Genomic DNA, 22,390 nt, shown 5'->3' with positions numbered 1-22,390 from the left:
GGTGACTGATTCTCTCCTTTTTCTGAACCCCTGCTGGTGTGGCAGAAGGAGATAGTTTAAAACTCTGGTAAATATTTCTCACTGTGGACAGAACTTTCAGAACTTCCCTTTGTTGAAATTTCATGTTATGGCTATGGAAAAGGAAAAAAGCTAATTGTTTTTGTTTGCCTGGTGGAATTTTCCATTCTTTTACTCTTTTATGCATCTTTATTTCAGTAATCTATCAATTTTGTCAATGATACTTGTTTTGGTGTCCCCCTGTCCATGTCTCACCTCCTCCCCAGTTTTATTCATCATGAATTCAGACACCTGCAAAAAGGGAAGAAAATTGCATAAAGCTGCTACTCAAGTGGCAGAGCACTTTGCAGAGAAGAATGGAAAATAATATTTGACAGTAGTTCGGGATGAGAGTAAGAACTGGAGGGTAGGAAGAGGAAAGGGGCTGTGTTGTCTATAGTGTCTGCTAGGTTCCAATGTTACCTGGATTCTGATTTATTCTGGAATTGCTCTGGTGAGGTCAATTACAAATACCAGCAGTAAGTATAATTCAGTTTTTGAAGAGTTGTCAATTGCTTTTTTTTTTGGTAATAGTGTAATCTCAGAATATGGTCTAGAAATTTTACATTTGCTTCATTCATGAACACTTGATGAAATCTAGTGTATAAGGCTGAATTTGAGCAGTTCAGGGGCTTATTTTTGAGCTTATCTTAGAAATAGGTGATTTTTTTCAAAGGCATTAATACCATTCCAGGTGATCTAGCAGCAGAATTTAAGGTCATCTTTTCTCTTTTTTTCCACTCCTTTTAAAGATGCTTCTAGGGACCTTTTTTCTTTGGAATGGAGGTTTCTGAAAGTTTAGAGTACCTTGTTGCAGCCTATTGATGCAATTTCTCCTTTTCAATATCTTCTAGAGGTTTGGGGTTTTTTCCTCCCGTAGCCTACCCTTCACTCCTAGTCCTGTTTCTTGTTGCCTAATAACTGACATCAGTCTCCCCAAAGTCATCCTGTGTCTTTCCTTGTTAAAAGTGCATATAAGACTTGTTGTTATGAGAGTGAAAACGCAGTCACAGGAAGGTGAAGTGTTGTGCTCATGTTTGCATATCAGGTCAGCTGCTGAGCCAGGAATAGAAGTCCTGTCTCATGACTCAGTGCCCTAACCGCTGGCCTGCGCCGCCTCTCTCGGAGCACCGGTCTTTTCCAAGAATATAGTGGTGATGGCTATAGGAGTAACTACAGCAAATATAGGAGCTTTGCTTCCTACTCTGGCAGGGCTCCAAGGCTTATACACAGCTTATAAGACAAGGGAAGGAAAAAAAGCTTTCTAAAGGAGCTCCTAGATAAGTTCTGTGAAGTTACAAAGGTTTGCTTTGCTTTGTTTAAAAACATCAGCAAAAAAAACAACAAAAAAACCCTAATTGAAAATAGCTTTCCTGAAGGTTTAGGATATGGAAAAAAGTTCCATGTGTTTGAAAGTCAAACTTTGCTCTACAAATAACCTTAAGAGCGGCCTGTGATTAAATCTTTTGTATATTCAACAACAAACTCATTTTATGCAACCGCAACTATGATAAAATTGAATTAAATGAACCTGCCTCTAAGAAAAGATACTGAATAGCTGAGTAGCACATTATTCAATGAATGGAAAACAGGGAGGCTGGCTGAAACTGCTGGGAAATGGTTTTAACATTCTGTCGGGCTAAAGAGCAATTCTGTGAAATCACTGTATTTGTTTCCCCCCTACCTCCCCGCCCTCATTTTTTAAATAGCAGTGCTCTTCATACTGTCAGAATTCAGTGTTGTGACACCCCTACTCAAAAGTTATGACAGCAGTGTAATGACAGCTACTGCCTCTTGAGAATCAATCAGGCAATTAATTTTGTAAATGAAATGCTGATTATACAAAGCTTCACATGAGAGGCCCAGTGATTAAAATCAATTTAACAAATTGTTTCAGGTGGGACTTGATTAATAATTTGCCATAAATGCTGAGGATATATGACCAGCATACCTTTTTGAGAGTGTATGTGTGTGTGTGTGTGTGTGTGTGTGTGTGTTAATATAGAACTATATATATCACTGGGAGTGGAAAAAATCTGCAGCTAACTGTATGTACTTTTGGCTTGTGACCTAAATGTGATTGGTTATAGCTTTTTGTGGGTACTCTGTCATCCCCAGTGTCCACAATGTCACTTTCTCAGCTAGCGTTCTCTCTTCTCCAGCAATTTAATACATCTAACTTTTAATTCTATATCTCTGAGTAAAGCCAAGTAGTTGAAAAAGTGTATTCAGATCCACGTGAATATTAAGTTTAGGAAGTTTTTTCTTTAAAATTTAAAGTGGATGTGGGATTTTTTTCCATTTACATCCCTCCCCCCCATCACTTATATTTAGGACGTTGTTCATTTCCCCTCTCTTACTGTAATATTTCTCTGCAGGCAGCCTTCCTGCAGAGCTCTCCTCGTTCCACTCAGGGCAGTGCTCTATTCCTTGGCTGACAGACACTATTTTTAGTACATCCTTTTCTGTCCATCTAACGCCGTGTTTGTGTAAGAGCTGTACAAAGTAGGTAAGGGAATTTTTTTTCTGAGTTCCAGATGGCAGCCATGCACAGTGAGTGAAGGTGTTTACTTGTCTAGGAAGCTGAGAACCTCATTGCCAGACAAAATAGAAGTAACTGGTATTCTGGGTGGGGCTTTGCTTTTTTAAACTTGGTTTTCTGGGTTTATGAATAGATTTTCTCTTCCTTGTTGAGCCATAGCCTTGGCTACTGAGGAAGCCTTAAAGCTTTGAGGCATCCAATGGTAAATCTAGCCTGAGAACTTTAGGTTACTATTTTGCCTTGCTATCTGCCTTGCTTTCCTGCTGGGGGTTGCTATTTTGACAGTCAAAATGCCAAACTGAGAGCTCTGCCCATGTCTGACCGTGCTCCACTGCCAAAACTGCTGTATTGGTGCAAAGCCATCCAACACAGGCAGTTCTGGGTTCAGACTGGACTGTGGATTGGAGCAGCCAAAGCGTGGTTGTGATATGGCAGTGCATAGGAGAAGCAGCTGGAATGAATGACCTGTTCCATAGTGGCATATAAGTTTGCTAGCAGACATTTTAAAGAACCCCTGAATTCTGCTGCGCTTGAAATTGCTGCAGACTTGGTGAGGAGGGGAGTAGAGCTTCTGCATGCATGAAGAAAAGTGGGCATCCTTCTTTGCAGAGGCATGCAAGTTGGAGAAAACTAATCTAAAGACAGGACTATAATTCCTGAGTACTTCCTGGAAAAAGTTTGATATTAAGAAAGTGGGTTACTGGAGAAAACTGAATGTTCAGGTGTGATGAGGACAGATGACACACATTAAACTGACTTCAGAATAACCTATTAGCTGTTGGTAGCTGGCAATGACAAAGGCAACTTGAGGGGCAGCGGTTCTGGGCTGTATATCCATGTGAACTTGTCAGAAACCTTGGATTGTTTTGGCCATCAGCTGTGTTAATGTGTATAATTGCTTCTTGATGTTGTCTTAACCTTTGCATGCACTTGTAGTGGCAACTGAAGAGGTTAGTTATGTACACTTCATTAAAAACAGGTTTCTTTTCTTTGCAATGTTTGTTGTGATTTGTTCTTTCAGTAGTTGTTTAGTTTTATCTATATGCAAAATTATAAATAGAGAATGGCTGATATACAGGCTTTACAATTTTTGGGTTGTACGTGTTAAAGAGACTTGGAAGAAGGCTGAAAAACAGTATATCCTTCTACCTCACCCTGCAGAAACAGTTGCTTATATAAATTACTTGTAAATGGTCTAGGCAAGTAGTAGTTGATTCTTTGTGGGGCATAGCTTTGATGTTTTTTTTCTTTCGCCTTGTTAATTACTTACTTTCTGTTTTGAGTGGGAAATAATCTTTCTGATGTCTCCCTGCAGCTGAAATCAGACACTATGCAGAGTCTTTAAGACAAACAAAATGGCTTTTTATGTTAAAACTCTGCTAGTGTGTGCTTCTTCATTTACTGGATTTTCTTTCATCATAGACTTATGTTGAACTCAGCTTTTTGTTTTTACTTATTACTTACTGTGTTTGTGCAACTGCCTTTTTTAATTAAAATTTTGGTAAAAGAGACAGTAGATTTCCTTTTTCAAAAAAATAGAAAGCATGTTTACTATTCACCTCTCAGACTTTATTATTAATGTTAGAATTTAACGCTGTACATTCATACTTTTTTAATAGTTGCTTGCAACTTTCTTAAATGGATGTTGAAACACTTGACGAGAGTTGTTTTGATACTCCCTCTTTTGTCACGTAAAAATGTTGGCTGAGGCGGCCTTGTACATGTTCATACAAATGATGACATTATCTAGGAGTGGATTATCTTTTCTGCAGTTCCATCCTCAAGCCAGCTGTGTCATTGTATTATAGTGAATACTTGTGATTATCTTCAGTGATAAATTTGTGACTTGGTGCCTGACATAGAGTTGAGAGCTCCATGCCTGTCTTCCTTGGAATGTCGGTAACCGATTGCAGCTGTCTTTACTTATTATGAGGTTTCAAGGCTTTGTTTTTTATACGGAGACGTGTTTTCTTCTTTTTTTTTCCTTTCCTTTTTTTTTTTTTAATATGGAGACAGAAGCTTTGGCCGCAGATCAATGAATAAACAAAGAGTTATTGTATTCATAGCTCTAGGAGTTTGTGGGGAAGCCTACTTGAGAGTGTTGAGTTCATGTTGTTTTGTTACAGGCACAAATGATGGAGCATTACTTGGGATGCTTTGTGGCTTATAGTTGCTTTAAATCGCTGCATTTGCTCTTGTCAGCCAAACTAATGCCTCTTTCAATTTTTTTTTGTTTAAACAAGAAAGCACACTTTCACTTGAAAATAGTTACATCTCTCAAGTAAATACTCATCTTCTAGTGAATTGCTCTGTCTGCCTTGTAGAAAAGAGCACTAGCTGAATGGGATTCACATCTAAATCCCATTGTGACCTTATTCAAGTGTCTCCCACTCCTCTCTGTCTTGAGATTTCAGTGGTGAGGGTCTTTGTGGCATTTTTAAATGGAAATGTTAGTTGTGTTTTGGGACAATGACTGGTGTTGTTCATATTCATAAATATCTTTCAAATAAACATTTTGTTGTTAGAAGTGAAACACTAGTTGATAACTTAATAGTGGATATATATATATATGTAATGTGTGCATAACATCAGTAATGCCTTAAAAGTAAGAGCTGGTTTTGATCAGACTGCTTCTCAAGTTATTCTCTTGTGCAAGCTGCCTCAGATCTGAGTGTAGATGATGCAACTGGAAAACACTGGCTAAATGACTGAAGAAAATGGTAGTGTGCTTTTCTATCACTTTAGAAAAGGCAAAATTAAATCTCCAGGTACTTCAGGGTGATGTGATTATTTGATCATTTTGGATGGGAGGAGAGCATGGGTAGTGGTGATACCGAGTTTACAAGTGGGTGTAGAATATTAATTTTTTCACCTCTGCATATAGCAGAAATGTCAAGTTTATGTATTCTTTTGTGCGAAACATTGAAAAAAGGAGCCAGTATGAGAAAAAGGTCGTCAGTTGCTATTTGTAGGTAGGGTTGGTTTTTCAGTGTCCTATCTTAATGGTTGTATTGTCAATCTAAAGACTGAGAATGAAACCTTGGCCCTGTTGAAATCATAAGCAAACCTTCCACTGGGTGTTTTAAGGTGCTCATGAGGCACATAATAGGCAGGAACTCTTACGAAATGCTCTGTTCTCACAAAGCCTGATAGTACATGTGCAAATGAATCTGATACTGACATGAGATAGGCACTATTATAAAGGGGTTATAAATTATGGTAGTTCTGTGGACTGAAGCGAAGAACAAGAGTGAGGTATTTTGAGGAACTGCAGATCCACTCAGTTTTAATGAAATGCAGCAAGTGAAGAGGAGGTGCGGAATAAGAAGCAAAAGGCAGAATCCATCTAGGCTTGCCTAGAAGGATATGGCAGTAAAAAATAGCATGAGCAAACACTAGATAAACTGGCAAAATGGTAATGTGTGTATTAGGAGTAAAACAGCACTAGAGAAAAATTGGGTTGTTCTGTAAAGGCAGGAAAAGAAACAAATGGATATCGATTACTACCATGACACTAAAATAAAATTTAATAAGTGATTAAAACTTTGCACTACAGCATGTAATAGAAAGTAAAGGCATGGAAGATGTGAAAATACACGCTCATCCATTCATAGTCAAACATGAATGCTGGGTTTTAGAGAATGTGATGCAGTTAGAGCAATGCTGTCATTTTTGGTAGATGTTAGAGAGCGCTTGTGGAGTGGTTGGGTTATGATCCCTACGGCATAAAGAGGAATACATAAAGAGGGATAAAGACATATCTCATAATCATCCTGTCACTGAAAACTTGTCTTTGAAAACTGTTGGAACTGATGTTAAAGAAAATACTGGAACTTAATAAATGTTAAAGGAACCTTCAGATAAGATTATTTTATGTCTCAATTAGCAACTTCTTTTAATAAGTTTTCAAAATGTCATGGATGAGAGAAAGTCTTGCTATAAGAATGAAATCAGAAAGTCTGCAAAAATGATAAAGCTAAAGACTGTGCATGCCTTAGAGCTGGAAAAAGTTATATTGAAATTTTTACCTTCACAGTAAGGTGGACAGTACTTGATGAGCAGCTCTTCTTTCTTTTTGTTAAGTGTATGGCTCCAAGCCTTCCTCACCATACACTGTTGTCTGTTGTCTTTTGTCTTTTCTTAGAGAGTTTTGTCTTTTTCTTAGAGAGTTTTCAGTGGTATTGATTGCGGACATATTAAATTCTAAAATCGGTTCTGTGTTGAAGAAATGATGGGGCTTTTTTGTTCATTTTTGGGGTTGGAAATTTTTCCCCCTTTTTTTAATGTTTACACAAGGGAAATGGAGGCATTGTTGTAGGACGTTTGGCCTGGTTTTGATGGCTGTAGGTTAAATTTTTTGAAATACAGTTTCTGAAAACACTTTCAGAGCACATCTATCATCAAATTCAAAAGTTGTTGTAGTTGTAGATATGCAGCATTTCCTGCAATTTAACCCCTTGATTTCAAGTCAGGATGCATTAAATTGGTAAATTTTGAAATTTTTTTGGTTTAGTGAAAACTTGTGGCAGATGCAGAGGTAGAGTTCATTTCTGCCTGAGCAGCACAGAGCTACTTTAGATGGTAGGACAGTTGTCTCCTGCATTCACTACATGTATGATAAGTGAAGCCCTGCTCCAATAGCTCACGCTGGCCCCTTCACTGCGCTGTGCTGGGTGGATACCGGGAGCAGGCACATATGCTGCCTGTGAGAATTGAAGTGTGGCTGTGGGTTTAAAGACAGCTACATCTGTGAAGGAGACACACTTAATGGTGCAAGGGCAAACTTAATTCCATGAGCTCTCACCTTCTGCAGTAATAATCTTCCTTAAGCCTGGGGGAGAGCTGGCTCTTTGGTTTTGTTTTGCCTTGCAGAAATATGTTGACAGCCACTGAGTCACTGGTAGATGTGTTCACCTTTAGCTGCACTGCACAGAGGGTTGAGATCTAATCTGAAGGGAGTCAGAAATAGCAGTGGTGACTTGCCACCCCCCATGAGGACCTACCAGGGCATAGGATGAGAAATGTTTCCTCACCAAGTCTGTCTTCTCCAGCCGTAGAGATCATAGAACTGCTATGTTCTACTGTTTGTTCTTTCCCTGAGGTCTTTGGAGGGAGGAGGGAAGAGGCAGCACTGATAGCTAGGGTGGGTCCCAGTGATTTGTCCAGGCACAGTCACTGGTCCCTCAGTCTAGCCCTCTCATATTCAAATATCTCCAGTCCTTGGTCCAGATTCTTGACTTCCAGTGTTCACAGTAAGTTCTGAGTATGTCCAAGTCCCTTCTTCCCAGTGACCACAGCCCCCTTGATTCCAGTGTTGTGTGAGACACTGCAGCCCCTGGTGATTTATAGCAATATCTGAGGCTCTTCATCCTTCCACCTTTCTGAATTGGAGGATACCACCTGAGGGAAAGAGGAGTGGCTCACCTGAGGAGAACATGGAGAAGTGTAGTGATGGCAGGCTGGTGAGAAGGAGGGAAGGAAGGATGCACTGGCAGTGAGGCTCACTCTCCGAACACACACACAGAAGCTCTGCTGCTTGGAGGTCACTAGTCCAAAGGACAGAGACTCTTTGGCCTGTATCCATGTCGCCTCCTGACCTTGTTTCCTCCTCTCCCCTTCAGCTCTTTCTGCCTCACTTCTGTCTCCATTGCTTTTTAAACTCATTGTCCCTCTTCCTTTGTCTGGCAAATTCAAGGCAGCTTCCATACACTTCATAACTCCTCTGAAGAAACCTTGCCCTGCCCCTCATGTGCTTCTGTTTATCCCTCCTGTGCTCCCAGTCTGGTGACATTCAGGTGCTCTCTATGACAGGGGCACATGCCTTACCTTTCATGAATGTCCAGTGTCACCCTGGGAAATTAAAATTCTCTGCCTCAAAGCATGGTGTGCAAGAGGTATTTTCAAGTGTTTTATGTGAGAACATAAACGATGTATTTTTCTGTGACCTCATTCTAAGACATAGCTGAACTATTTCTGCTGAATTTTCCAGCGAATTTCAGCCTCAGGCATACATATGCCCTGGAAAATTTCAGCCTAAATGCTTGAAGTTTGGCAAAGTTTATATGCACCTGAAAGTAGTCTTAATAATGGATAATGTCAGATTGTTTTAGCTGTGTAGCTATCTGCATTGTTTGTATTTAAGAGTTGGATGCAGAAAAGAAAATACTACACTCAAAATTAATTAAACGTGAATTTAAGTAAATGTGGTTATTGGAGATGAGACCTGGAAATTATACCCTGATACAGAAGATGGTAGCAGTGAAAAGTGTTGTTTGGCTTCATGGGAATCTAATGGAGGAAGCTCAAGACTCACTTTGAATAAGGATTTATGTTTGGGAAGAAGACTATGACAGGTGATGCACTGAACATTAAAACACAGAAGTAAACATAGCTGAAGTATTGTGGTCTATAGGAGGAAATGTAAGTTTTCCCCTGGGACACTGTAAAAAGGAATCCATAAGGCTTAGCCTTTGTGTTTTTAGTTGAAACTGTGGTGAGAGTGCATGATGGCCTAAAAAAACCCAAAACTGAGAATGTTGTGGATCAGGTGTTCTGCAGTGGTTGAGGAACCATTGATTTTGAAAAGTATGAAATATAAATAGTAAATTTCCCAGGGACATTTAGTGGCAAAAAATAGAAACTTCTAATCTGGCTATAGAACAGGCAAACAATAAAGGGAAAATTGCTGAGTAATACTTACCCAAAATTAGCAGTGAATGTGGAATTTGCTATGGTAGCAAAAAAGGGCAGTCCTGTTCTGAAGTGAATGGAGATGTCCTGTAAGGAGGAGGTTATCATTTCCATCTCCTCAGGTGTAGTGTGCCCATATTCAGAATACTTTATTAGTTTTGGGTGACATTCCTGGAAAATTAGTATTGGTAATGGTGGAGGCAGCCAGGGGAAAAAAATGAGCTTTGATGGATTCTATTTGGAGTAAGGAAAGACTAATAGTTCGTTAAGCAGTGACTACTTTGGAAAGGGCATATTTTGGATAGGAACAAAAAAAGTAGTGTGTTAGTAGTACAAACAGCAGTGATGAGAAGAAACAGGGATGGCAGTGGGGAGTGTTAGTTATTGTCATAATAACTATTACATCAGAAAGGACATGAAGAAGCTGTATTACATAGGAGGTTTTAAAATTAAACTGTTCATCAGTGTGCTGCAGGAAAACATACGCAAAATGTGCTGCAGGAGGGAAGGGAATCCTGCTCCTGCTGGGGAAGTGGGCTGGCTGGGTGAATTAATAGATTTTTTTGGCGGGAGGGGGGGAGCGAGCAGGAGGGGGGTATGTGCCATTTTCATGAAGATGAGATTGTGATAGGCTTTCTGAAAGCTTCCCTACACATTCTTCCATTAATCTAACCAGAACTCAGGAATTAAAAAATGGATGTCATATTAACAATACAGGGCTGCACTTCACAAAGTATAGTATTTTTTCTGGTTCAGTTAGTTCTCAGTAATAAAACATGAGAGTAATACTACACAATGGTTGACACCTGTCCTGAAACTGTTACAGGGCTTGGTAAGTGCTGCCAAAAAGTCTAAAAATAAAACTTCTCTCCCTTACCTCCCTTCCCCCTCCATCACTGGTTGCAGTTTGGGTTTTCTGAGGTCTATTAAGGAAGCAAATAAACTTTCATGTAAAATGTGGGTTATGACTTGCTTTTTGATCTGGAAACTTATTAGTGTGCACGAAAGCAACAGGAAAATGCTGAAATGCAGTGTTCTGTATGCACTGCACTTCTTGGAAACTTTATTTTCTTTCCAGTTTCTCTTTTTTTGTGATGTGAGAGAACAGATATTTTCTCAAGGTTAATTGACTTGTCTACTCTTTGTGTCTCTCTTGATATATATTTATGTTTTTTGTTGGTTTTTTTTTAACGTTAAGGCCAGTCATGCTAATCAGTGTGCAGCAGTATATTTAATTATTTCTTAAGCTCTTAAGCTGAAATTTTCTGGGGAGATTTTCTGCTCTCTGTACAGGTAACAGCCAGCCTCAAGTTTTAGTGCAAAATATTAAGTTATTTTAAATTGAATGGAAGTCCCAGACTTACTATTCAAAACCTCATCTAATTAATCAGAGAACCCAGGGTATGGTACTTTGCCAGTTTGTACATCAAGTCAATATTTGATGTGTAAAGCGTTGAGAAAACACACGTATTGTTCACCGCAGTGAGCATGATGATTCTGACCTTTTCCTTTGCGTGTCTTAAATATTCCTTTGCTTGTGTTTGCCAACAGGGCAGCCCGATGGATCCGATGGTGATGAAGAGGCCGCAGCTGTACGGCATGGGCAATAACCCTCACTCTCAGGCACAGCAGAGCAGCCCCTACCCCGGGCAGTCCTACGGCCCTCCCGGCCCCCAGCGCTATCCCGTGGGAATGCAGGGCCGAGCCCCGGCAGCCATGGGAGGAATGCAGTATCCACAGCAACAGGTTTGTGGAGGATTTTTCTGGGTTGCTTTGGTTTCCCTCCTCTCTTTCTCTTCTCTCCTGACATTCCGGTTATACAGAAGGGCAAGAGAAAACCCTCAGAAATAAGTATTTCTTGTGCAAAAAGAGGATGAAGGGCTGTTTTAAAACTAAAGAAACTATGTTCACAGTGTGAATGTTTTCTGAAATCCCTTACAATTCAAACAGGATTTAGTTTGTTGCTGGGATCTTTCTGGAGAGAGAGAAGTATGTCAAATGCCATGAGTTTTCTTTTTTTTTTTTCCCAGTTGACACCAGTTAGTCTTGCATATTTTTTGGTTCTTTCCTTTGCTGCTGTTGCTATTTTGTTCTTGGTTTTTTAGGGGTTTTTATGTTCTCTTTCTCTCTGGCTTACATACACTTAAATGTAAGATGAAAACCTAGATCTGACATCAGTATATCAAGGCTAGTGTAGTCCAGTGCATACAAAAGTGGTACATATTTATATCATCTGTTTGTTGTTGTGGTGGTTGGTTTTCTTTTTTCTCCTCATTTTGATAGGAGTCTGTAGCTTTTCTTATTTTTTTTCTTTTACCAATTCTTTAAAGTCAGGATTTTTTTAACTTATCAGAGTGTATAGAAAGGTAAGGATCTCCTTTTTATCTCCTTGGATTTCACTGCTGATGGAGACCTTGTGCTTTTTTCCTACCCTTTTTAAGAAGGTTAGTCTCAATGTGCGTACCATGTACTAAGGAAAATACAGCAGTTTTCAAGAGGAAGAGATAAACTGAGGTTATCAAGAAGTTAATGTTTTGCTAATTTTTTTTTTTAATTAGGGACATGAGTGTAGGTAGTGAGAGCTCTACACTGCCTTGGGAGCACAGCTGATTAGTAACTTGATCATTAATGGGAAAGAATATTTGTTTTGTGCAACTGACCAGTCACAGATTAGCTTCTTTTTATGTCATTTCTTGTTTAATATAGAAAATAAGATACAATTTTGGACTCCTGGCAAATAGGTTCCTGTGCAATTCTTGTTATTACCCATCCAGTAGGACAAGATGTTAATCAGGCAGTTAATTAAATAACAGTTTCAAATAGATTATAATATCATTATCACAGGTCTTAATTTTTATTCTTTTCTGTTGTTAAATAGATACTTACTGATAAGGAAGAGATTATTTAGTTTAGAAATGCCAAACTGTATATTTGGTTGCTAGATTCAGGCAGCAAAGCATTTCGTCAGTTGCAAAAGAGAATTGAAATTGCATAAAGGAGGCTTTATTTTTCTCTGTGTATTTGTAACCAAAGTGAAGTTATTAAAACACATTTTTAATTTAAAAATGAGTTATTCTGTGTTACGGCGACGAGTGTTGAATTTTCAGTGCATTTGCTAATTGCTTGGTAATTGTAAATGACCCGTCAGCCGGCAGTGAGCTGGCAGCGCCATTGGCTGCCGGCCCCATCCGTCTCCTCGCAGCGCTGCCCTCCGTGGCAGGGCCGGCCCAGCACCAGAGCTCTTTGGGGAACAGGGACGGGATAATTATGACATTGAGTTTTTATTGAACGGACATCACCACCTAGGCATGATTTTGTTTTGGACAGCCTCCAAAGCTTCGTGTGTTTGGTTTGTGAACCTCTAATGATCTGAATCCAGTTCTTTTCATATTGCTCATATATTACCACCTTTCTACAAAGGATTAAAATGCAGGAATGCAGGTTTGTAAATTGAATTGCCAACTTACCAGCTGAGTGGTAAGTTGTCTTTGGCACAGGATGCCACAGTTTGATTCCTGGCTGGATTTTTACTCCTGTGACATGAATATTAAGTAAGGAGAGCCTAGCTACGCTTGTTAAAACTGTGTAGCACGTACCTACTTTAGATATCATATATATATATAAAATACATAATATTGCCAGAAGTTTCAGAAGATGAATCTCAGCACTTTCTGGAAATTGGACTGCTTTACAGTGTCACATTGAATTTATCAAAAGCACAAGGCACTTCCAGAAACTTGATTGGTTAAAAAGTACTGGGCCTTAAACATATACCGTGTTCAGATTTAAGTATTGTGCAGAGATAGCACTGAGTAGATGGATTATGAGGGTGGAAGTGCCACACTGTAGGAAGGGTGGGAAGCATCAATGGGAGAGATTGTTCTTATTTTAAGTTATAGTTTGCTGTTGCTCAAAGATAGCTGAGGGTGTCAGCTCTGTTTCCTTGGATGAAACAAGAAGGCTTTTTGTTAAACTGTGAAGATTTCTGAATTTTGAGGAAGACCTTGAAATGTTAAGTCTGGCTCTTTGTCAGCAAGTGTTGTGGCTTGAGGTTAGAACTATGGGACTTGACAGATTTTAACTTGCAGGCTCTGCTACAGGATGCTGCAAATGAAGAAATAAAGATGAAAAACAGCACCCTAAAGATTGAACTAAAATTAATGAAAGTGGCAGAATTGAAGATAATTGCCTAGATGTAGTTAGCTGGTCTGTGTCATATTGCAGCAGAGAATAGTGTGTTCCAGCCTGCAGCCCAGAGGTGGAAGAGCTCTCTCTCAGGAAGGGAGGCCTCTGGCATAAGCAGTAAAAGATTAAAGAGGATAAAAAAGATAAAATGGTATCAGGTGCAGTCAGCCTGCAATATCTGCAGCATGGGCATCAAGCACAGCCTGCTAACCAGCTTTAAAAGGGATATCCATGAAATGCTGCAGTCATTCTCTTACAACTGCTATTTGGTCTAGGCATGCTTGACACCAAACATGAAGGTGCAAATAAACCCCCAGATTCTCTTAAAATTCCATGTGGAAACTGCAGGTTATTGAAGTGACTATGGAAGCTATGGGATATGTTCTGCAAAGGACTAAAGAGAGAAAGCAGATCCCCTGAGTGTCCGGAACTCATCTCTGATGAGTTATTGATGATGAGCCCCAGCACAACACACTGAGCTTTACATAAGGGACACAATTTGAAATCCAAGCAATCTCTTTACACTAATACAGCTAAAGATAAAGGGGTCTAGGTATATAAATGGCCATATAGGAAAGGCAGGTTGGTTGTAAATAAAGTAATGGTAACCTGAGATTTTTGATTTCTTTTCTGACAGTTAACCACAGAGATACAGATTTGTCATGTGAAGATAGATGATAGCCTCCTGGAACAAAGTGCTAAGCAGTTTGAAGAGTGCTGCAGCATTTTGTAATATTTTGAGGGCATGTCCAGTTAATTCAGAGTGAGTCAAATAAATATATAAAGCCTCTGGACTGATTTGACACCTATATAAAAGGGAAGGTGATAGAAAAAAGAGTCAATGCTTAATTTATAGGATTGCAGATGACATGTCTCTTGTCAGGATGCATTAATATGGAAAATTAATTACTTAGAAAGAGATTTTTATGTTGTTAGAAAACTTGGGGTTTTGTTTCTTTCCCATTCACCTTCCGTGGGAGAGGGGGGAAGAAGGCAAGTGAAGGCTGGGAGCAGGATGACCTGTGCCAATGTTGTCAGTCTTTATGAATGGAACACAAGTTGCAACAAGGTTTTAAAATGCTGTTCTTGCCTGTAAATCTTAATACTGCTATCTCATAATCTCATGAACTCTCGCTCCTGGTTCGCATGGGATGAATGTAATTTTTGGGTTATTAGCACTCCTTACCCAGGGAATGTATGTAAAACCAGAAAGCAGAAAACTATTCTCTCAGATTTAACTTTCAGTTTCTAATATCTTAGATATCACTTGGAATTACAAAGAGATGATGTCAAAACTGAAAATCCTAATATGCAAGGATAGCTAGCACCTGAAAACTTCAGGCTTGATTTTGCAATACATCTCACTATGAGTGAAATACTATCCGAGTAATAAGATCTGATTATAAAGACAATAATTTGCTTTTCTTTTAACCTCCTTTTTTGCCTCACACCCTTTTTGGACCTTAGTCAAGCAAGTGATGATGCCATGATTGGTTCCTTCTGCTTTTAGTTCGATTGCCTACTCAAAGTGTTTTAGTGCTGGGTGATGTAGGAAAACCTTCTGCTGCTTTGTAAAGATATTTTGCTAAAAATAAGACCTCAGAATGCTGGTCAAAATAAAGGGCTTTTTTCTCACCAGTGGTGTTGCTTTTTCGTGATAATAGGATGCAGAATTTTATTTTGTGATGAATTTCATTAAGCTTAAAAATCATATACTTGAAATAGTCACAGGTTTTGAAATTTTTCATCAGGGTTTGAAGGCTTGGATTTATGAATATGTTTGAAAGAATTGAATGGTGTGATATGCTTGTTTAATCAGATGATCATTGCCTAATTGATTTTTTTTTAGCGTGCATTAAAATTCCTTGTGTACTTGATGGACTGGAACAACAACTTATTGTGTAAATAGGATCATGTTGCTATAATGCATAGTAAATTCTTTATGAAAGATATTTGCATGGATGTGTACAACAGCCATTCCTAATAGCTATTTTGAATGGAACATTTCAGTACTGATCATGCAGTTGCCTTAGTGCCTTGAGCCTGCTTGCAGCAAGACAAGTTATGAGCCCGAGCCTCGGTCTATTCTTTCTCCTTCTTTTTGCTATAGAAATTCTGTAAGATGAAAGGGTGCTAATAACTTGTCCCTTTAACTTTTTTTTAATATTCTTGATTTGCAGAATTCAAAACCAAATGTTATCAGTGTCCTCACTGATTTAAGAATGGAACTGTAGATATTCAGAGAAGTACTAATTCCATTTCCCCCCTTTTTTGATATACAGATTATTTTGAGGTGTGAGGAAAATGCCTGTTGTTGTCTTATATGGCAAGTTTCAATGTGGAGTAACTTTTTTTTTTTTTAAGGGGAGAAAAAGTTGTAAAACCTCTAGGAATATGTAGCAAGGATTTATTGTAATGGAAACTGCAAGTAAACCAGAACTATAGGAGCAGCAGCGTGATTACATCATTTAGGAAAGGGTTTACAGTGCCCGGCTTGGGTAATGTCCCAGGTTGGAAATGTCGAGTTTACGCCAAGGAAATCAGTTGGCTGTTGCCTTGGCAGATAGAGTTTTAAAGCTAGCAAACTCAGGTGTTTACTGCTGGTTGGCTGGTTGTATGAGTTACTTTCTGAAGTAATTTTAATTCTAAAAGATTGAAGTCTACCAAGAAAGTGAGACTTACTGTCATATTTTGCTCTGAACCATTAACTTAAAATGCTGTGTATACATACAGCAAGTACTGGTCAAGTGATTACCTTTTTGGTCCTCTGTGTGTATAATTGCCCTCAGCACCTAGATGATACTAAATGTGTTGCAGTTTTTTTTCCTAAGTAGGTTTTAGCACAATTGATGTTAGCCTTGTTAAAGAGAGCAGACCATTTTGAAATAAGCACCATTTTCAGTTCTTGGTCTGTTTATTTTGCAACAACAGAGAATGAATCAATGTGATAGAGTCTCAAAAACAGCCAGCAGAGGACAAAGTAGTGAGATGTGTTGCTTTTTCTTAAAGATTGATAGATACATTTGATGCACATACATAAGAAGGGAGTGTAAAGCTTTGATCAGCATGTGCTTCAGAAGTATATTTTTCAAGATTTTTGTTTGATTTACCTGTGGGGTTTTGGGGGCATTTGTTTTTCTTTTGGTTTTGGTATGGCTTTTGTGGCATGTGTGTGTGTTCTATTTGTGTTTTTGTTTGCTTGTTTCTTTTTTTTTTTTTGTATGTTTCATTTATTTTGGTATGTCACTGGGCATTTATTTGGAGCTGTCACTAGCAGATTATGGATCTGCTTTGTTACTATTTTTCCCAACTTCCTGTTCTATAAATAATACTTTTAATTAAAATCATTCCTCAGTAACATTTTATTTGAATGATAGATCTGGTATCCTGAATTTCTGTAAGCCTCAGAGAAAAAAAAATCAGTAAAGTAAGTAGAACTGCTGCTTCCTGGAGAATTAATGTTTGAACCAGAAAAAAGGACAAGAAGTCATAGCTAGTTGCCTTTCATGTAAGGCCATTTTTAAGAATGGGTCTTTTGATAGTCAAGTGTTAATAATTGCAAAGAAAAGTTGTTGCTCTTTGTCATGTAAAGAAATGGGATTTTTAAATTTCAGATTTAGGAAAATGCTAAGTACTGTGCTTGTGCAGACTGTAGGAAAATGTTTAGCATGGTCCTTTCTTTTGGTATACTAAGCCTCATTGACTAAATTGAAAAAAAGGCTGCTACTTTAGTTCATGGCAGGATAAGGCTTTATGTTGTATTGTCTCCTTTAGAATTATCCCTTCTATTGAGTGTAATTCACTCTATAGAGGGAGGTGAGCACAGATTACAGATAATCACAGAATCAAATTCAACCTAAGTTTGTGGTCCTTATGATAGTTTAGCTCTTCATCTTAATGCTGGTCATCTGAGATTGTTTACTGAAGAAAATCCCTTAAGTAACAGAATTGCATTATTATGGTAAATAGAAACATTTCAGTAGCTTCCATCATTCTTTGAAACAGTGCAGAAAAAAATGTAGGTTGGAAAGGGAAAAAAACTGATCTTTCAGCTGGTGAGAGATGATTCGGAAATGAGACTGGGTCAACATTTTTATTTGTTGAATTACCATGTAATGATGTTCAGTAAATGCTAATTTTTACATCCAAACTGGAGTATGAGGCAGACAACATTTGTACAGAAAGTGTGTAAGAATGATCTATGTATTATGACAAATGAAATGTCTTTTTGTTACTGCTAAACGATTGTCATTTAGCTGGAATATTTAATAGCTGTAATCACATCTGTTGTTCTGCTTGGAAGTGGGGACATTAGAGGGGAAAACATGCAAGCCCTCTGTGTTGGTGTTCTGAAAAAGGTTGTTTAAAGACGCAGCAGTTATTTTGTTATTGGGAGCTTGATTTGCTAGCAGAATTAGCTGTCACTCTGCACTGGAGTTAGGCAGGAAATAGATTTGGTGATCAGGAGTGGAGAACAGAGAGCTGTTTGCTGCTTCACTAGGAAGGTACAGAATAACTTACTTATGAGCAGCTCATTTTACATGGCAGCAGGAGACATGAGTTTATTTACATTTGAAGTAAAATAACATCTTGCTTTAAGAAAAGACTGGTGCATTACTCTGTTCAACAGCTGCCATATAATGATTGTGCCAGGAGGGTTTTAAAGCGTAGGTAAGGAATAATTGACTGTTACTCTTAATATTATAGTCATAGTAGGTTTTTGTTAATAATATTAATCAAAAAATAATTGACACTCAAATAGTTGAAATAATGTCCTGACCCATCATGCACATATTCAATATGATTTTTTAACCATATTGTAACTGTATTTCCCAATATTCCTGAAGGAACTCAGATATTTTTTTCTATTTTTTTAAAATCATGATATGAGTTTCTCAGAAGATGCTATCATTTGTCTGTTAATTTGGACTTGCTCAAAGGAAGCAAGGAACGCAATAGAGTATGCTTTTTTAAAAATAGGGAGTGTGTTTCCCACAGCTGAAAATAGGGCTGAAGATAAGGGGAAATCAGTGGGAAATTTGCTGTGATTTCATTGGAAAAACAATTTCACTTTGGGGCCACGCTGGTGGGGTTGGGTGACTTGTCTTGAGTTGATATCAGGGTAGGCAGAATTAATCCACTAAGTCAATTGAAGAGACTTTCAGAATGAGACAGGTCAGTACCCTTCACTTTGCTCACCCTGTGACAGAGTCAAGTAGGTTTCTTCTTGAAACAATAGGCCTTTCAAAAAATATCTGATGTTTTAGTAGTTCAAGATTAGACTCCTATTGCTAGCAGCAACTTTTATTTTTTTATAGACTAAGATTTATATTAGATTTAGCTTCAGCAAAACTTGTACAAAAATTACAGTGGGAGAGTTAGTACCGCAAAAAATGAAAAGTATTTTCCATACCTTTTTTATCTAGTCAGTCTGAGATGACATGGGTTCCATGTAGTACAATTCAAGCTTGCTCAGTAACCTGCTTTACTTTTGCATGTTTTATCATCTAGAACATTTAGACCTTTTTGTGGGAGTAGATGAGTTATAAAATCTTAAAAAAAAACTTAAACATGTTTGAGACTATTTAATTTTTCTGTAGACAATTTTTTCTAATACTCGTGTTTGTTTGTATATTGCATTGCTCCTTATAACTATTCTAACTGGGCACGTCTAAAAATCCTAATGTAAATATGTTAAGCTTTTGGTGTTTGGTTGTTTTTCAAGACGGATGAAAGAAAGATTTAAGAACTTAAAGAATAACTCAAATCTACAACTCATGAAATCTCTGTAGGCTTTTATTCTTCTACTACCTTGGGTGACCCCATTTTTAGGTACTTCTAGTACTTGTTCATTGCTTTGCCTGAAATAGAAAAAATGTGTTAAATGCTTGCGTCCTTGCTGATAACGTATTTCATCTCTGAATCTTATAAAGTCTTTTAGGGGTATGGAAGAGTACCAAGGAGAAAATCAGTGTCTGTTTTATTTCTTTGTGCACGCCATTTTTTTTCCCTCTTCTTCTGAATATTGTTTCTTAGTAATGCTTTTTGCATTTGAGTGTAAAAGCAAGACACATACAGGTAATAAACAATTCAGTGACTGAACATTATTAGAAATCATATTTGAATCTTATATCCAAATACACCTTTAGGAAAGTAAGTGAATTTAGTTTCGGTAAATTATACTTGCTTGTTCATTTCTTTCACAGAAGAGTGATGAAGAGTTTCTGCACATTTCTTGGCATACTGTAATATAACTTGTCTTTTGAGACAAGAGTCCAATCAAAATAAACAAGGCTTATATAGCCACTTAGGCAAGATGTTGTTTTAATTATTTAAGAAGTAACATTAGTTATCTGGAGTCTATATACATGTGTGTTTTAGAGGCCATGTTGGCAAGGATGTGCTTTACAGGACACGTTAGTGGAACCACCTTGTTCTTCCCACAGGATTGTCTCTCTGTTTTGTGCTCAGCAAGTGGTGCTTAATAGAAACAAACACAGAGAACTGAGCCTGTGCATGGACAGAGCAAGCAGGGCTGCTCGGCAAGGATCTCTGCTTGAAGCTACTCCTGCCCCCCCTCAGAAACTCCACTGCTTGCCTCTGCTGTCTCTCCTAACTTTCCAAGCTGGCAGCACTGAAAGTGGGCATGTGTTTTGGCTCTTCTACTGTACTGGAGAATGTTTTAAAGGACAGATGCAAATTGACTGGTTTGTGTTTTTCATTGGTTTCATTTTATTGCTGGTTGGCAAAACTGAGGAAAATCAGAGGCCAAGATATCTCCCCACAGGTTTGGGAAGTGTGTACTTAATAGATTTATAGCCCGTTTATGCTTGGAAGGGTATTCTAGGGAGGAAAGTATTATTTCTAAAATGAACCTTAAGTCCTGCAGAAAATTATACTTTAGACCTCATGTTCACAAAAAATCCTACCTGATGTTGGAGAGCAGGCAGGTGGGTTTTTAGTCCTCTGAGGTGATGCTGTGAGAAATTCCATGTATCCTTCTCAAACTGAAGATTGTTTTATGACCTGAGTAAATTTGCAGTCTTGCAGCAAGTTGTGAAGAGTAGATTCAGTAAATGCCAAGATTGTGTGGGGTATTTGGCCTTTTCTGCTTTGATTTTATACATCACAGGAAAAATAATGTTTTTTAATATTCCTTTAGGCTTATAACACCAGGGTTATGAGAGAAGCATAACCACAAAAAGTAACTGAAGAATATCCAGGAAAAGATCAGATATACTTTGGGTGTATTAGGTGTAGGCTTTTCTTTCTTCTTTCTCTCTTGAGTTCTGTCATCCCATTTTTGTCTTTCACATGTAGAACTGACTAAAAATACACTCCTATTCTTGGCATGCATTAATATCTTGTAAAGCAGAATAAAAACTTGACAAAATACCAGAACCCTGTGTGCGTGTGACTTGCTGTGTCTTTACTGGAGTTGCTTTAGACCTCTTTGCGGGAACTTAAAAACTTCAGCTTTCTGCACATCTGGTTAAAAAAGGAAAAAAAAAAAAAAAGACCCCAAAAAAAAGAGTTAAAGAGTTAACCTGGTTGTAATACTGCTGTTTGTAGGAATGTGGAAAGATCTATATTACGTGTGGTGTTGTGCTTAGTGGAGAAGACATGTTTTTACTTGAAAAGTACTTTAATACATGGACCTGATGTTATGTATTGCACTTCAGACGCAGGCAGGAATGGCTGTGTCCTGAATTATTTAAGGTAATAAACTTAAGTGATCTTAGTATTTTAATAAATATTTGCTAAAAGAAAGGAGAGCACACTCTGGCATTTGGTGTAGATCTTGTAGTAATGAAATGCTGCAAATTATAGGGTTTATTATTGCATTGTGGTTTTGTTGGGTACTTTTTACTGTCTTAGAGATGTGACATTTCTATTTGCAATACCAAATGGTAATTTCTCTGAAATAGGTGGGTGCAAATTCTTAAGTGAGAGTTTGGTAAAGGGGCATGGAAGGGAGCCTGCGGCTGGTAGAAAAGCAGTATTGTCAGTGCTAGCCCTGATTGTACAAGGAATGATCATCTGCTTCCTGCATGTCAATAAAAATGCAGGAGAGCACCTTTCTTGACACAGAGGTTGCTGAAACATCAGTGCTGTCTTTTTTTGTAATACTCCTGTGGATGTTTTTGCACAAAGTGGTATCTGTCAGAGCTTGAAATATTCTTGCACAGTTTCCTTTGAACAGGTAGCACAGGACAAGTTCTAGCACATAGCTGCTTGACATGGGGCCGCCTACCGCAGGGAAGGAATGCCTTGCTTGCATACGTCTGAGCTGATGTGCTGAGAACTTTGCCAGTCATTTTGCCAGTTGCATACTGGGCTGTAAATAATTACTGAACTTCCATTTTGAATCACAGAATTTTTTTCCCCTTTTTTTCCTCCCTCTTTAAAGTAAAACTGTAGCAGTGGGAAATACTGGGAATGCCTTAACACTTAGTGATGTTTTTACAATGAATGTAACATAAATCTGCGCATCTTTATTGCTATGCCATTTTCATTTTTGAAATGCAGTATTGTTGTCCTTTTGTTGCTTTCACTAGTATTGTTCATCTAGTATTGTTCACCTGGTGTGGGGTGTGTGAAATTACAAGGGGAAACAAATATTGTGAATGGTCCACCTAAAAGATGCAATAAAAATACAAAGACTTAATATTTTCCTGAAAAAGAGATGCCTTTTCTTTGTTATTTTTATATACTTGACAAGAGATTGCGGGTGAAATTTGAACAGTGGTTTTTTTGCACCCTTGCTGGAGTTCTTAATCTATACTGTTAACGTCTTGGTTTGGAAATTGAGATATTCAGATATCAGGTTTTGATATGTTGTGAAAATCCCAGTTGTGTTCAAAAAAGATAGAATGAATTGGGCAGTACAACTCTGAAAGGATGTGAGTTCATTCT

General features: G+C 38.1%; 1 protein-coding gene across 5 annotated transcripts in view; it reads left to right on the top strand.

Annotated features, from left to right (window-relative positions):
* The window catches only part of ARID1B (AT-rich interaction domain 1B), a 325,443-nt gene that overhangs the window by 22,208 nt on the left and 280,845 nt on the right, over window positions 1-22,390 (top strand). For all 5 annotated transcript variants that reach the window (XM_030945679.1, XM_030945678.1, XM_030945681.1 and 2 more), the window contains one exon: window positions 10,841-11,035. In XM_030945679.1, the coding sequence (XP_030801539.1) occupies window positions 10,841-11,035 (195 nt within the window). The remainder of the gene's footprint in view (window positions 1-10,840; window positions 11,036-22,390) is intronic.

This window comes from Camarhynchus parvulus, chromosome 3, assembly GCF_901933205.1.
Source record: "Camarhynchus parvulus chromosome 3, STF_HiC, whole genome shotgun sequence".
NCBI lineage: Eukaryota > Metazoa > Chordata > Aves > Passeriformes > Thraupidae > Camarhynchus > Camarhynchus parvulus.
This window is presented reverse-complemented; position numbering and strand designations above follow the sequence as displayed.